The sequence below is a fragment of the Stylophora pistillata genome, chromosome 9 (genome assembly GCF_964205215.1).
Source record: "Stylophora pistillata chromosome 9, jaStyPist1.2, whole genome shotgun sequence".
Taxonomy (NCBI): Eukaryota; Metazoa; Cnidaria; class Anthozoa; order Scleractinia; family Pocilloporidae; genus Stylophora; species Stylophora pistillata.
In genome coordinates this window covers 12,195,897-12,212,263 of record NC_142527.1, presented here as the reverse complement: position 1 = coordinate 12,212,263, position 16,367 = coordinate 12,195,897, and the positions used below count along the sequence as shown (strand labels likewise).

General features: G+C 37.8%; 1 protein-coding gene across 5 annotated transcripts in view; it reads left to right on the top strand.

Annotated features, from left to right (window-relative positions):
- The window catches only part of LOC111347088 (uncharacterized), a 68,197-nt gene that overhangs the window by 4,867 nt on the left and 46,963 nt on the right, over nucleotides 1-16,367 (top strand). For 3 of the 5 annotated variants that reach the window (XM_088733206.1, XM_088733203.1, XM_088733207.1), the window contains exons 2-10: nucleotides 7,936-8,046; nucleotides 8,684-8,857; nucleotides 9,890-10,348; nucleotides 10,479-10,871; nucleotides 11,288-11,403; nucleotides 12,351-12,633; nucleotides 12,887-13,077; nucleotides 14,105-14,271; nucleotides 16,102-16,274. In XM_088733206.1, the coding sequence (XP_088589332.1) occupies nucleotides 7,962-8,046; nucleotides 8,684-8,857; nucleotides 9,890-10,348; nucleotides 10,479-10,871; nucleotides 11,288-11,403; nucleotides 12,351-12,633; nucleotides 12,887-13,077; nucleotides 14,105-14,271; nucleotides 16,102-16,274 (2,041 nt within the window). In that variant the 5' untranslated portion in view covers nucleotides 7,936-7,961. Of the gene's footprint in view, nucleotides 1-535; nucleotides 676-6,930; nucleotides 7,066-7,935; nucleotides 8,047-8,683; nucleotides 8,858-9,889; nucleotides 10,349-10,478; nucleotides 10,872-11,287; nucleotides 11,404-12,350; nucleotides 12,634-12,886; nucleotides 13,078-14,104; nucleotides 14,272-16,101; nucleotides 16,275-16,367 lie in introns of those variants that run through there. The other 2 variants (XM_088733205.1, XM_088733204.1) reach the window with 2 other exon arrangements.

Here is a 16,367-nt window from a genome sequence, read left to right as displayed (position 1 = left end):
TGCACTAAGCGAGGGACAAATTGCCAGTTTCAAGGTAATTTCTTTAATTATTCAAACAATCAATAGTGATTAAAATAGTGAGGAAGAGAAAACAAGTACGATTCAATCTTACAGCGTCTTAAAAAATACTTTGAAGTATTTGATCAACGAACAAAAACATGTGAAAACAAAACGTGGGAAATTTTTATACCATCGCAGTTTCCAGTCTTTTGTCGGGAACCGCGGGTCGTCAAGGAAAAACAATGACAGAAACCAGAAATAAGCGCCATCCTTTAAAATGGTTCCTTTTCTGATTTTGAAAAATCCATACCTCTATTCAAGGCAGCTGTCATCTCGACCGGTTCCTTCTTATACAAAGTAAGCACCAAGTGTTTCTGTAGATACTCAGTGTGGTGGACATAATCTTGAATTAATTAGCGTTATTATTCACACAAGAAACAGCACCATTCCGTTAAAGTTTGGTTCGCGGTGTGGTTGAAGACATATTTAAACAAAGATCTCATATGTGAAGTGACAGCCTCCTTTTCAACGAAATGGAAATAGAGAAACTCCGAGATACGCTTTGTATACAATGTTATCAGGTGTTGGCTATCCTGCCAAATTATATCGCTCTTATGGGAGTGATGCAACGATTTCAGGACCGCAATCCCCTTTTGCGATACAGCAATTTAGATGGTAAGATGATGTTATGTTAAATAAGCTGTAGATCAGATGTAAAATGTTCAGTTTTAAATGTCCTGGAAAGTCAACTCGTAAGTGAATTTAAATGCGTGTTTTGAAGTTGTGAGAGTCTGCACGTTCGTTTGCCACAACGGCGTGTGTAAACCTTGTCTTTCTTTCATCGAAAAACTGAAGTAAGACACAGGGGGATTTAATGCGTCTTTTGCACACCAAATTTCTACGACTTCTGTTGTGAAATTTATGATAGAAATGACCAAATCAGAGGGATCTGCAAAGAATACGCGAAAGTGTATTAATGGATTTTAGGCGGTGCGCCAATCTTTCTAAAAACAACATTAGAACAACAAAATTTATTTCGAAATGAATTTTTGCGCAAAAGCCAAAGTGATTTGAGAGAGTAAGAGAGAAGAGAGAGTTTTAAAATGTTATTTATCGGCTAAAGGTTGTGACTAATGTCGGAAAAAAAAAATATATCTATGAAAAATTGCATTGAAGCTAGAGATGTACTGCAAAGCGATTCAACACGAAACGGATATCACCTGCTGAGAGCGGGCCAGATGGGAGAATATTGCCCGCTCTCGGAACTGTCAGATAGCAGGATTTGAAGGATACCACCCGCTCACCAACTGAGAAAAAAATAATGTATTTTAATCAATTTCAGTCAGCCATACCCTGAAAGGTGATCGACAGAGTTTGCACCACCTGTCTTCGATTGAATTTCATTCGATGTTCGAGGGAACCGGCCTACCCAAATGCTGGCACATAAAAACCAAAGTTAGGTACATACTTGCATTTAAGCTTTTACTGAGCTGAATGTAAGACCTAAGCACTTTCTAATCAGTTTGTGGAGTTTTTCATGTATTATTATTTTTCTTTTTTATACTTCCTCGTTAGGTTTTCAGTTTGTTATCGTTATTTACACCTCCACTTTTGCACGCTGTTATACCGCACGTAATTAAGCAATCCTCTTATATTTAAACCTTGTTTTGTTTTAGCATAATCAGTTTTGTTAGTCGGTTTTTTCTGGGTTACCGAAGTTTTGTGATCTAGAAGTTTTCTTCATATTCGCAATCGTGCTATCAATTTCAGTATTTTCCATTTTCATTTTGTTTGCAACATGTTTATCGTGGTTTAACTTATCTTTATTTGCATTTGAAGTTTCAATTTGTTTGCTCGTTTACGTCAAATAAAAAGTCAGTGTTGAGAAGTTAACGCTTTCGTTGTTACTCTGAAGACTGTTTACAGTTTACCTCCTTGCGAAAGTCAACCGGCTAGCAGAAGATACGACGATTATTCAGATTCAGAAATAAAAAGCTTATTTCAAGGAAATTTAAAATCAGAGTAAAGTTGGAGGATTTTTTAGGTCAGATTAGTGTCACCGCTCCCGTTTTTTAAAAAAGCAATTAATTTTAAAAGAGGGAAATTCGTCGTTGTTTAAAGAGGTAAGCAAATGCTGATTTTAAAAACACCATTTCGCTATAAGATCGCAAAAATGCCCTTGCATATATTGAAAAATTTCCAGTCTATACGATATTTCAGAGCAAATCGAGTCTTAAAATGCAAGCCGTTCTTGGTCGCAAAAAGAGGTGTCATGGTCCCAGGCGTTCCTTGTGTAAACCGTGCAACAAATTTTTTTAGCCTGTGCTCGCTCTTCGTAAAGAACATAATTTACAGCATGCTGTGTTTTGTGAAGACCGCTTTGGTAAGATTCCTGTCTCATACGCTCATCCCACATGCAAACGCACACGCCTTTTTTGGTAGGCCCACGCTAAATGATGTCGAATGTTTTCGGAGTAAGCCTGTCCACGAACTTCATAGCTTGAAAGCTAGCCAAATGTGCCAAGTTCATACTAGTTCTCACGAAACAACAAATGAGCCGTATGTGAGTTCAAACTTCGAAAATAGTGCCGAAACTGTGACGGCCGATTTAATAAGGAACTATGATACTGAGACAAATACCTCACTTGCTTAAAAAATCAAGAATGTTTCGTGAACACAACTCCGAAGGTGGCGCGAACAACAGCGAACTGGATAAGGATGCTGACAGAAGGAACTTGAATAGTAAGGTTAAATATATAAGCTTAGCTCTTCCGTTAGATATTCTGTTTCTGTCATTGGTATTTCGTTGGGTTCAATACTTGTAAAGTACGATTTGGTGTTTCCTACATAAATCACAATTATTATTGCACAAGCGATCGCGAATGTTGGTTTGCTCTTCGCATGGAGTTGTATGTGCTTAGTTGAAGACGTGATAAACACTGATCTTCTAGAAAAAGTTGTCAATATGTATGACTAATGCACATGAACATAATGATGTTACAGTGTCAATAAAAGTACAACAATTCAAATCTCGTCATGTAAATTATGTATGCTATAATTCCCTATTTCAAAAACGAGTGGGGGAGTGGGTCGAGCTAGCCGCGAAAGTTTGTCTGGGATCGTTACTCGGGACACAAATCTGAAGTAAACAAAGAATTGCGTCCCAAGTAACGATCCCAGACAACCTTGCGCGGCGAACTTGACCTACTCCCCCACTCGTTTTTGAAATGGCCAATTGTACTCGTGTTTTGTGTGAACGCCATAGCTATAAACGAAGCCTGAGTGAACGTTCCTCGAGCGTCTAGTCTGATAAATGAAGCAGTTAGTGTAGGTATGATAAAAAGAGGAAAATAAATGTATCTGTAGTAAACAGTATATTTCGTTATTATTTTCATTCAGGAGGACACAAAGTTCCAAATTTCTCCAAATGTTTCTTAACTTTCTTTCTTTCTTTTTTTTTCTTTTTCTGATAAGCTGATATTATGAAAGCCCGTTGATGGTGTTTTACATGGCATATGGTACTTCGTGGACTGGACTGGACTAGTAAAGCGCGGACTAGTAAAAGGTGGACTAGTAAAATGTGGACTAGTAAAACGCGGACTAGTAAAACGCGGACTAGTAAAACGCGGACTAGTAAAACGCGGACTAGTAAAACACGGACTTAACAACAACATTAACAACAACAAAAAAAACAATTTCATACGAAGGCGATCACAAGACTTAATGGCGAGCCAGTTTAGTGAATGACAATCCCTGTTTGACCTTTAAGCTACAAATGGGTTTGACATGCGCCAGATACAAACGATTTTATAAGTGTTGTGGGGGTTTTACCACTCGCTTGGCGAATTAACAAGAGGTACTGAGACTCTGTAATTTTCTTCTTTATTCTCCTATACTGCTGCTTCTACTACAGCTAATTTTCTCTCTCTTTCTCCACTGCTTATTTCTACTACTTTTAGCAAGGAGTGCCCCAGTATTAAATACAAAAATCACAGACATGTTTGGGTTAGCTAACCGTGGGAATTTCCAAAACAGATATTCAGTGTGGGTAAAACTCAGGTCAGTTTTACCAACCCAAACATGACCACCTAGCAAACTAGTTATCCTCAACCATAACAAGCGATTAAAATGTCTAGCACGGTGAGAACTGAGCCAAGTTCAAGCACACACTAAAAATAAATGATCAAAACTTTAGATTCGTCAAAATAGCACGTAGGGGCGAAAAAGCGAGACTTAATAAAACAAAAGGTAAACCTGAAAACACTCGAAATATCAATCCTTGAAAATGCTCTATAACATCAGTTTAGGCTAAGAAAGAATTTTATTCAGCAACCGTTCAAAATCTTAAAATACAGTTTCGCCGTAAGTTTCACAGCAGAAACGCAGGAATTCGATGAATAAAAGTCGCATTAAATCTCCTTGTCTCTAGATAGAAAGAGTCTCATTGACTTCAGCTTTTCGGGGAAGAAAAACCGATTTACACACGCCATTACAGAAAACAAACAAGCAGACCGTACAACTCCAAAACAAATATTTGCATTCACTTACAATTTGACTTTCCGTGACATTTTGGAACGAAACAGAGGTAAATCATCGAATATTAATCGTCGTTGGAAATAAAAAATACTTTCCGTAAGAGCTCTAACTGTTTTCCTTTTTATGAGAAAATCGTCGCATGATCATTTAACTCGTGTGTGTTTGTCACACCAGTGCTGTTGTTTAGCGTATCCTTCTTTCCTCTTCAATTGACAGGTGTCACATCGTGACAGTTACTTATCAAACAAATGTTTCAAAATTTGCTCGGAAGCCTTGAATTACCTTAACAAATTTAAAAATGTTTCGGCGAAAGCTTTCTCTTTAATTTGAATAACGTTTGTTTTTAATATGTAATTGACACGTTTTTCAACTACCTGCCTCAATTAGCTTCGCTATATTGCAGGTAGTCTTAATCTAGAAGTTAAACTGTGATTATAAATAAAAGATGTTGTTGTTGTTGTTGTTGTTATTCACCAGCATAGGTCGGTCCGTATCCTGTAAAAGCTGTGCCTGAGGTATTGGATACCACCCGAGGCCGGAGGCCTCGGGCGGTACTCAAGACCTAGCTAGAGCACAGTTTTTCCCAATACGGACCGACCTCTGCTGGTGAATAACATTTTTATTTTTTTTGAACACATAAAAAAAAAATGATTGCCAAAAGAACCCGAATGATTTAGGGCTACAATTACGAGTTTAATTACGGGAAAATCCTCCTTGGACTTCACAATTTGATAGCGAGTGGGTTATAAAGAAAACAAACGTTATTCAAATTAAAGAGAAAGCTTTCGCCGAAACATTTTTAAATTTGTAAAGGTAGTTCAAGGCTTCCGAGCAAATTTTGAAACACTTTTTTGATAAGTAACTGTCATGATGTGACACCTGTCAAATGAAGAGGAAAGAAGCATACGCTAAACAGCAGTACTGGTGTGACAAACACACACGAGTTAAATGATCATGCGACGATTTTCTCGTAAAAAGAAAAACAGTTAGAGATCTTATGGAAAGTATTTTTTATTTCCAACGACGATTAATCTTTGAAGATTCACCTCTGTTCCGTTTTAAAAGGTCACGGAAAGTCAAATTGTAAGTGAATACAAATATTTGTTTTGGAGTTATACGGTCTGCTTGTTTGTTTTCTGTAATGGCGTGTGTAAATCGGTTTTTCTTCCACCGAAAAGCTGAAGTCAATGAGACTCTTTCTACCTAGAGACAAGGAGATTTAATGCGACTTTTATTCATCAAATTCCTGCGTTTCTGCCGTGAAATTTACGACGAAAGTTTATTTTAGGATTTTGAACGGTTGCTGAATAAAATTCTTTCTTAGCCTAAACTTACAAAATCGTTTTTATCTGGCGCCGTGTCAAATCCATTTGTAGCTTAAAGGTCAAACAGGGATTGTTACTCACCAAACCGTTGAAATGCAGTGGCATAACATTAAATGCACAAAATTTTTAAAATTGGCTCGCCATTATAGTCTTATAATCGCCTTTGTATGAAATTGTTTTTTTTGTTGCTGTTGTTGTTAAGTCCGCGTTTCACTAGTCGACGTTTTACTAGTCCGCGCTTTACTAGTCGACGTTTTATTAGTCCGCGCTTTACTAGTCCGCGTTTTACTAGTCCTCCTTTTACTAGTGCGCGTTTTACTAGTCCGCGTTTTACTAGTCCTCGTTTTACTAGTCCGCGTTTTACTAGTCCGCGTTTTACTAGTCCACGTTTTACTAGTCCTCGTTTTACTAGTCCTCGTTTTACTAGTCCTCGTTTTACTAGTCCAGTCCAGTCCAGTCCAGTGCAGTCTGCGAAATACGATACGCCATCTTCTGATATTCTAAATTTGGGAAAAGCTGCGAACCGGTCATATGATATTTTTTCATACTGTCGATGTCCTATTTGTTATAAATTATGGTTTGACTAATGATTACGTTAGTTAATCTCATAGGTTGATCGTAGTTATCAGCCCTCGAGTTACCTTGGTTGTTTCATATTTTCATTTTACCACGCACTACACAAACAGTTTCTTCCGAGCTTTCAATTTCCTGATTAAAACGACGCTAACAATATTTCCCATACACTGAATAATCATGAATTATGACAGGAAAAAGACCGAACAGTTCTACTCCATTGAGCAAAAATACCGTACTTTTGCTGCAAAAGGTAAAGATTTTCATTAAGTGAGGAATTGTCGTAAAATTTAAAGATTGCGTGGACTAAGTGACGTAGTTTTCAACTTTTTTTTTTCTCAAATGATAATTAATTTTTTTGACGCACAGGTAAAGCCGTCAAAAAAATCGTCCGTTATTGGTCTTCTTATCAGAAGCTTTAGCCCGGTATCTACAGAAAATAGGCGCCGCTTTAGTCTTTGATAAGGAACCAAAGGAATCATAACAAACCTTCAGATATGTAAGTTGAACTCCGATTACGAAATATTGCGTCGAGATGCAGGAAAGCTTTGAAAGAAACAAGCTTACATGTTTCTCGTTCACCACTTCTCTTTTACTCTGTCCAATATCACAAGTGATAAGAAACTCAAAGGTACGTGCCTCAAGATACAGTTTGTCATCTTTAAAACCCTCTCATAGAAGACTATTACTCCTAAGTTGCAAACAGCAGCTAGGAGCAAGGAATAACCCGGTCACGTACGCGTCCATCTAAAAATGTTGCTTATGAATCAGGTTCTACCTCAGATTCGATTGTAAATGCGGAGGTCTCGATATATCCTTCGCTTTTCAAATGTTAGCCTTGAAATAGTTGATGGCTGAGACAATGTAAAGAAGGGAAAAAAGAAAAGAAGAATTGGCGAGGCGAACGAAAACGGATGATGTTGGAAATAAATATATTAGACCTCTTCACGAATTTTCTGTCGCGCTATGCGACTGCTGCTACAAACAAAAGTGTCAACTTTATTATGGCAGGTGATTTGAAGGAACGAATTTGACCGAACACTGACTAGGTTATTTGTTCATATGGTAGGATAATTTTCAGTATTTTGGCCTAATCAATACCATCGTGTTCCTTTGCATTACGGCTTTTTTTCTTATTAATCTCAAAACTCGAAAAAGTTATTTCCATATTAGAGCAACAGCTTGGAATCATAAAATTATGAACTGCAAAACTGAGAAGTAGGATTGTGGATGTTATATTAATACTGTAAGTTGACAGAATTAAGGTAATTTTTAAAAATACTGAGAGAAGCGATGCTTTGGTTTTTTGTTTTGTTTTTAACAATTTTTCTAGCCTTCTTTTAATCAACATCGAATTCTCTGTGGAGTTAGGTGCGGTAGAGGAAAAGTTGCTAAGAGGGATCCTCCATTTTATTAATGCTGTTCGTGCAGCCGAAAAATCTGGAGAGAGCTGAATCAATGGTTGTGTATTACTTTCATTGATTGCTGTATTTTTTTTTAGAGAATTGAAGCAGTCCATAACTGAAAATGCCACGTGGTTGCCAAGTTTGCTTTGCTGCTCATAGTATTGCCATTTTCACCTTGTCTCTGGTAACTGCCTCCTCATCTGCGAGTGAGTAAAATTAAAAAAATTAACTAAGGATTAAAAGTGATAGCATTAAAAAAATCACGTTCAACAGTGTAATGTGTCTAGTTTTAATATGATAAAGTCTCATCTTTCAACCCCGCTTCTGAAAATATGAAATTTAATCTAAAAAGTGAAGGCGCCTCTATATAACGGAAAAGTTCAATAAAAAATGCAAAACAGGAAGCCTTACATTACTATTTTCAAAAAGCAATCAGGAAGAGCTTTAAGTCACAAATCTTAATGCCGCTAATGGCTAACACAAAAGAAACGACGGAGATACGCAAACACCACTCACATCAAGGGATGGCATCAACTATGTATAACAGGAAACGTAACAGCAAGAGAGCATGCATGCAAATATGCCCTCGCACACACCTCAAAAAAACTATTATAATCAATAAAAAAATGAAAATTAACAAAAAAAAAAAAGAAAACAAAACCAAAAACCGTGGGCTCTATGGATTCCAAGAAGTCTGACCCAAGGGACATTTAATTAATTTCTTGTCAGCTACAAAGTAGACCACACTTAGAGTAACTATCAGTCGAACCCTTTTTTTCTTTGACTTTGCAAAACAATCAGGTTTCGAACTAATACCTTGAACTGTTTCATTTCAATTTTCAGCACCAACAGAAGCGTGTTCCACATTTCTCCTGCCATCGGGGAAGTGTTGTGTGTTTCCATTTGAGTATAATGGCAGACAATATACTGACTGTACGGTTGATGGATCAGCTGGGAGACCTTGGTGTGCCACAACTTCCAATTTAACTGAAGATGAACAATGGGAATACTGTGAATGTGGGCAACCCTTCATCTTATTTTTAACTGATAAACTCCCTCTATTTTAACTTGGATATATCAACAAAGTTGAAGTGGTAAATTGGCCACCGTAACGATTACAAAAGCTGACGTTTCGAGCGTTAGCTCTTGGCCGGAGCGCCGACGAAGGGCTAACGCTCGAAACGTCAGCTTTTTTAATCGTTACAGTGGCCAATTTACCACTTCAATTTTGTTGATATATCCAAGTTATTTCGTTACTCCCACCGACGCAGCCCCAAACAGTTTCTTTCGAAACTATCAGCCTTTATCCCTCTATTTTAGCTTCTTATCGCGTAACACATAGACAGGTAAAAACGAACGATATAATATCCCGTATATCGAGTAACAACATCTTTATGTACATGAAGGTTACTGGAAATCAACAGCGACCTCACATAGATGGTCTAGAGAGTGGATCAACTATGCAAGAAACTCAAATAGAATTGTTAAATTTATATCTTTGATGAGCTTGAAGTTTACTGCAGTTAAAAAGTGTTTATCACTTCTGATTTTCAGTTTGAGCGTTAGAATAAACCATTTTGAAATCCGACTTTCATCTTTCGTGCATGACTTTGCATTTATCTGTTAACGCCGACCCACCATGCGAGAGCAATCAATGTAATGGTTTGTATTATTTTCCTGGAGCCAAAGCTAAGGCAGGTAAAACAAACAAAGACCTTGATAACTCTTGCTATCATCACTTTTTTGCATGAGCCGTGTCAAAAATGTTTTTGTTGCACCTCTGAAAATTATCTCCCATAGGTAGAACGTTTCTTCTAAAAATACATGAACGATATTTGACAACCAAACAACGTATTCCAAATCGGTACTTCGCCTTTTTATGGCTTCTAAACACGAATTCTGTCTCAGCTACAAGCTCCCATAAATGGAGTTGGCTGGTAACCTGCTACATGTGCATCATGGGAAATTCTCCCCAATTGTATTTCTTTACTGAAAAAGATACCTGGTGAACGTTTTTCGCTTCATTGATCTATCCTTTTCTTATCTTAGTACAACAAAAGTGGTGTCCTTCAGGGTGGTTCCGTCTAAAAAGCAGCTGCGTTTTCATAGGAAAAAATCCCGTTCGTCTCGATCTTAATGATGAAGATGGCGTTACCCTCTGGAGAAAGGCGCGTGAGAAATGCAACGAGAAAGGAGCGGACCTCATGATCGTGCGAGATAAAGCAGACTTAAACGGACTACTATCCATGTACTACGAAACTAGAGTTATTTTACGTAGACCTCTGTTTTTAGGATCACGGGAGTATTTCAACCCTCGCTGGAAATGGCTTGACGGTACTGAGGTTGATTCAGCTCTCTGGGGAAACGGAGAACCAAAAACAGTTCATGGAAGATGTGGAGTGGTTGAGGATTTCAGAAAGAGGTGGTTTGACAGAAGCTGTGGTTGGTGGTTAGCAGTAAGGCCTTGCAATAAGATAAGAAGGGCTTACATTTGCGAGTCTCCATTGAGTAAGTTTTAAGGCTTTTTTTATACATTTTACTCTTCATGAAACATTGCATGTTTAAAGTGTGTCTCAATGAGTTGTTTGCAGTATTTGGGACTGGAGTATTGAAACTTGAAGACAAAGCTTTTTTTTAGCCAACAGAACCTGCCAAAAAGGCTTTTCAGTAGTAGAGGATCGCTGCTATAAGATAGTCACCACTCCTCGTCTTATCTGGGAGGATGCTCAGTGGGACTGCTCAACCCAAAATAGCACCTTGGCAGTTATCAACACCAAAGAAAAACTTGAAAGTGTTGCCTCACTTCTAGTAACGGTGAAGTGGCCAAGTAGCTTTTTCGTCGGGCTTGTAAGGAATCTGAGCAGCTGGTCATGGCTTGATGGAGCATCTGTTGACGCATCTCTCTTTCAAGCTGGATATCCCAAGATAAGGAATGACGAGGAAAATTGTATTGTGTTTTCTGGGTACACTCCTGACATAACAAATGCAGGGTGCAACAGTGCTTATTCCTACGCCTGTCAAAGTGCTCAACGTAAGTGAACAGGTTCATACCTTGGATTTGGTAAATACAAGACTGTATCTGCACTGGGAACTTCTTTTTCATCTTTCGTCTGTTTATTTATCAAATTTTGAGAAGGCCTCAATGTCCTTTCAGAACGGTGCCCAAAGAGTCCGTTTGTGTTCATCAGGCTCAACAGGCTTATTTGAAAGGTACGAGGCGGACAGAAATAGCACCAAGAGGTGGGATGGTCATAGCCTAAAAAATACTAAGCCAGTTTAATTTTTTTAGATTTCACGACGCGAGAGACATGAACCAATTAAACTGCTCCCTGTGAAATTGAAGTATGAACAGTTAAAGAATGCAGAATTCAACTATATAGTAAATTATCAAAAAATGCTGGATGATCTTTCAATCTTCCAGCCTCTTCATAATTTATTTTATTTCAGCTGTTATAGCAAATGTTGCATTTGGAAGTGTGACAGACCACTCAAGTCTGGCGACAGGAAGCAATTCGTCATTTGCAGTCGATGACAATCTTACGACCTGTTTCTTCTCTGAAGTGGTAAGAGAGCAGAAACATCTACATATCTTGGTATATTTTTAACCTGGTGAGCGCCTTTACACCATCGTTGCTCGATGATCAAGAATGCCAATCAATGAATGAGTTGCCGGTAATCGTATCCTTTGTGTGCGCAAAGATTTCTTGGAGCACCTCTTGGCAAGCGTTGGAAGTTGCTAGAAGGAAATATATGGCGAAAGGTTATTTGACGTCCAAATAAACAATTTTGGAGAGGAATCATCGCTTTTTCGCCGCTTTTTTATTATGAAATGGATTTAGGTCATGTTGACACAAGGGAAGCGTAAGTTTTTGTTTGAATAGCCATGAAATATGAAACAGAATCTACTGATAATCTTTTCTCCATGCATAAAGTTTATTGCGAAATTGATTTCCCGTAATGATCTCTCAAAATTTAGACAAATTTGCTATAAATCGCCAAACAATAACTCATTAGAGCCTTTTCAGTTTCATTCACCATGTGTTAAGTCTCCTTCTAGCTCTTTTCTTGGCTTGGTATCACATAAGAGCGCTACAACACCGACTTCGAGGCAGCGGGCAATTGAAATTATGTGGTTGTGCATTAAATGTTATCGCGATAAAGTGATTAAACTCCTACATTGGTTCTTTGTTGTGAACAATTACCACGAATAAGCCTGGACAGTCGGCTCGAAACCAACCCATTCTTCTGCAACGATGAGAAAGTTTGCCAGAAATCTTTACGCAAACACACGGACTCGATTAATGGCAACTCATTAATTACAGTAGAAAGTCATGCCAGAGCAGCATGTCACCAATCAAGAGGTGGGATCGTATTGCTGACCAAAATATCACCTTTACCGCCTAAAACTGAAGAGAAACCCAAGAAAATACAAATGATGCCTATTCAAACATCATTTTTGAGTTTGTTTTACATAAAGCAATACTGATGCTTTTTCAACATTTGTGGTTAGGAAGAGGGTCCATGGCTCGAAATAAAGCTAGGGAAGAGGTTCTACATCTACAAAGTGACCATAAAAAATTCCAAGAACACAAGTATCCCCGGACCTCTCACAGTGTCGATCCTTTCACGCAATCGAAGTGCTGAATCTACCAGTTGTGTGTGTTCAAAGAGAGGCAACTCTTCGTACTTGGAGTACCAATGTATTCCTCCGGTAAAAGGTGACACTTTGTATATCAAAGGGTCCAAATTGGATACAGCGCTGGCTTTGTGTCATGTCCGTGTTTTGGCAATTGGTAAGTTCGAATTTTAGGTTGTCATTACTGTCCTCGCTTTAACGTACAACACAACGTTTTGGAAATGTCCAGCCCATGCAGGAAAATTGTCGCCCAGAATTTTAATATTAATAGAGGAAGCACGAGAATCCAGACATATGATATGGCTTCGCATTTGTTTTTTTTTCCAACTTATCATCAAAACTAAAACCTCTCAGCCAAACTGAAAACTTTGTTCTATCCAAGGCTTTCGAATAACTCTTCTTATCCACAGAATCAGAAGTAAATGCAAAAGGCGTACTTCGAGAGGTCTGGTATACAGAAAGAACTGACGAAACCCCACTCCTGCTCAGAGAATTGAGTGCTTTCGCCAGACAGAGGGACCTTTGGAATATAATAAGAACAATGGATGCGACGGTTAATTTAGGAAAATATTATGCCCAAAAACTAAATGTTTACATGAAGGTAAAATAATAATAATAGTAATAATAATAACAATAACAGTTATAATAACAACAAAAATGCAACAGCAATGAGATTGCTTTCTTATAGTTTACTATAGATAGGCTTCGAGGAAAGGTGCAGAGGTTTTTCATCAGAATGTGCTTCCCAAGTTTTGAATGGACCTCATCGACCCTCAACAATATTGACTACTGAATTTGGAATTAAAAAAACAAGCAAATCAAAAGGAATAAAAGAAGGAATAGATATATAAATAAAACGGTAAACCGACTAGTCTCGTTTAGCTGTTCTTTACATATACACACACACCAGACTTTTTCCTTTAAATATGCGATGGAAGTAGACTTAAAAATACGCGAAGTATCACAGAGAAATATCACTATAATTTTTCAAAACGCACTAACGGGGGACTGCAGTGGACAACAGTACTTCTTAGCCTTTCCCAGTAAATGAAATGCACGAGAACGTTATCTTAGATTGCATATCATCAGCCACGGCAAATAGTAGTGTTACGGTACAATTCAACAACGTGTGATATTCTTAAAAAGGAATGATTACTGAAGGCAGCACCGCAATTATCCTTAATAATCTATAAAACCATAACTTAGCTCAGCACTGACACAATCTCAAAATTGTCTCCAAAGTTCCCTGAATTGAATGATCTTCCAAAGTTGCTCTCTCTCGTGGTTTAACTTTCCACACCATCAGTCACTCCCGACAATATCAGTTAACTTCTACTACGAGACTGAGTCCTTCTTTACATTTACAAAGTACTCCAGAACATTCCGGAAGCTTAAAACACAACCATTTTTGTAGTGTTACATCATAACTACGTGACTCAATAGAATATTCTAGAAGGTTCCATGGAATGACAGTAAAAAGTTCGTGCATGCATGTCAGCATGACCAGGCATTCTAGAAATGTTTAGAAATATTTCATACAGTTATTATCCATAACACTAGAAAGTCAGGAGAGGTGTCGTAGAGTTATTGTAAGTTTCATTAAACGCGTTTACATTTTTTCATCTCAGGTCCCTTTTACTGGCTACCACACATTTTACATGACGTGCAATGATGAATGTGAGTTATGGTTCAATGACGTTGAAGATCTGGAAGGCTTGGGAGCTACTCAGTCTGAGAGAAAAATGCTAATAAAGCTAGATGACATGAAGAGCTTAGAGCGTCTGAACTGGGATAGGTATGTCCTCAGTGTCATCTTGGAGTAAATCACTGGAGATAATTTTTTTCGTTTGTGTCGTGTAAATAGATTAGAATCTTCTGAACTGCTTTTAACATGATTTAGGTCACAACGTTTATCGTATTTTGAGATTTGTAGATTTTCAATTGCTAGTTCTTTGCGGCCTTCTGACTTTTGCGTCATCTCCTGCAAAATAATCATGAATCCAGTCCTTTTTTTCTTTCGTGAAACCTGCTGACATTTGAAAGACTCGTTGACGCTTTTCACGATTAACCTGTCTAAAAATAGTTTATCTTTGCTGACTAAAAATTTCATCAATCTATGCAGGAAACTTTATCTATTTTCACAAAGGACTTCTCTCTGAGCCAATAAAAAATATGAATTGTCTGTTGGCAAATCGGACCCACAAGTGCTCTGTGGTAGTTTGAATTCCACTAGTATGATTACAGACCGCCTTGGACTTCACCCAGTCCTAGTTTTATTCCGAACCAAAACTAAAAAAATTCTCGAACGCGATTTTTATCACCAACCCGATTTGAGCGTTAAAGAGACTGTGCGCTTCATGCGTGTAATTGGTCCATGTAATAGGACAGTTGATACGTCATGCCTATGTAACTGGACAATACGCGTCATGTGTGTGGGCCGTTGTCGCGTATTTCTACGAGTTAGCTGTTATTTATTTTTATGAAGACGCGTGACCAATACGTAGTTTCTTTTTCAATTTATGTCGTAGTTTTTTGCTAAGGTGATTTCTCAGTGTGGCATTGCGCATCCTGTACTGCGCTTAAGAATGACGTAATAAAGCGAATAAGCGCGCACGCATTCCGAGAAAACAGTATTGTTTTTCAATCAATGGACCAGGTAAAAAAGTACGATAGTCTGTAACTCTTGAACGAGTACGGTGACCCATGCTTTTATTGCACAATTTTGGTATAAAAATATCCTCTTTAAATTGGAGAAATCACAAATAAACAAAATCATCGAAGGAAAAAAAAAGATATATTCAAAAGTGTGCACGAGGCCCGTTCCTCTATGATGCAATTTATGAAGAACGTGAGAACTTTTTGGTCGATTTTGTTTAAACTTGCGTAATTCCCGCAAATTGCAAATAAAATTGTTCCATACTCTTGTGACTTTCTGCCGATGATGTTTTTTTCAAGTGTTACTTTCAAAACCCTTGCCTCCGGCTACAGCAACATGTACCGTGAACCAATAAAATGAAGTTCAAGTCCCGCCCTAGGTTCAAGTCCCGCCCTGGCCACTACCTGGATTTGTTTCACGGTAGCCCCGAGTTTCAAATGCTCGGCCATGCTTATAATATAGCCAACTGGTTTGCCTTCGGCCAGTTGGGATTCTTAATAATGCTATTTTCAATTTCAATTATTTGTTTCAGTTGTTTGGTGGAAAACCTGTAAACTAGCTTCTAGCTAAGTGTTTCTCCACGTTAAAAACTGTTAATTTTTTTTATTATTATTTTATTATTAAGCGCGTAATTAGTGCCAGTACAAGCATAAACAGGCTACGATTGGCCCATCATATTTCTCAAACAAGCACGGTCACCGACATTTTTTATTGTACATTAGTAGGTAACATTTAAGGAAATTTTAAACAAACTTTTGCGAAAACTTTTTTTTTCTGAGGAATCACGTTGAATTGGTAACAGGATTTCGTATCGCCCAATTCTGTCTGAAATGATTGAAGAATCGGACTCCCGCTTCTTGGTCGTCCGATTTTGTTAATCACTCGTATGATTACAGACCGAATTGAACTCCAATCATTCCTAGTTCCATTATTAATTAAATTGTCTCAAATGTAAATTTTGTTTTGTAGGTCGCTCAACCAAATTTCAAAACCCATGTATCTTTCTCGTTGTTATCTTTATAACATTGAGGTCTTCATGAGGGAATCTGTTAACGATGATCACCTGTCTATTGGAATCAAGTTTCCCAACGGTCAAGAAGATAAACCTGTTCATGCTGAAAATCTATTCTGGCTAAACCCAGGTTGAACTTTCGCTTTTGTTTAAGATTCCAACCTGTAATAGCCAGTGATACAGTTTTGATTTAATTTTTTAAGATGTAGGTACATTTTTTTCG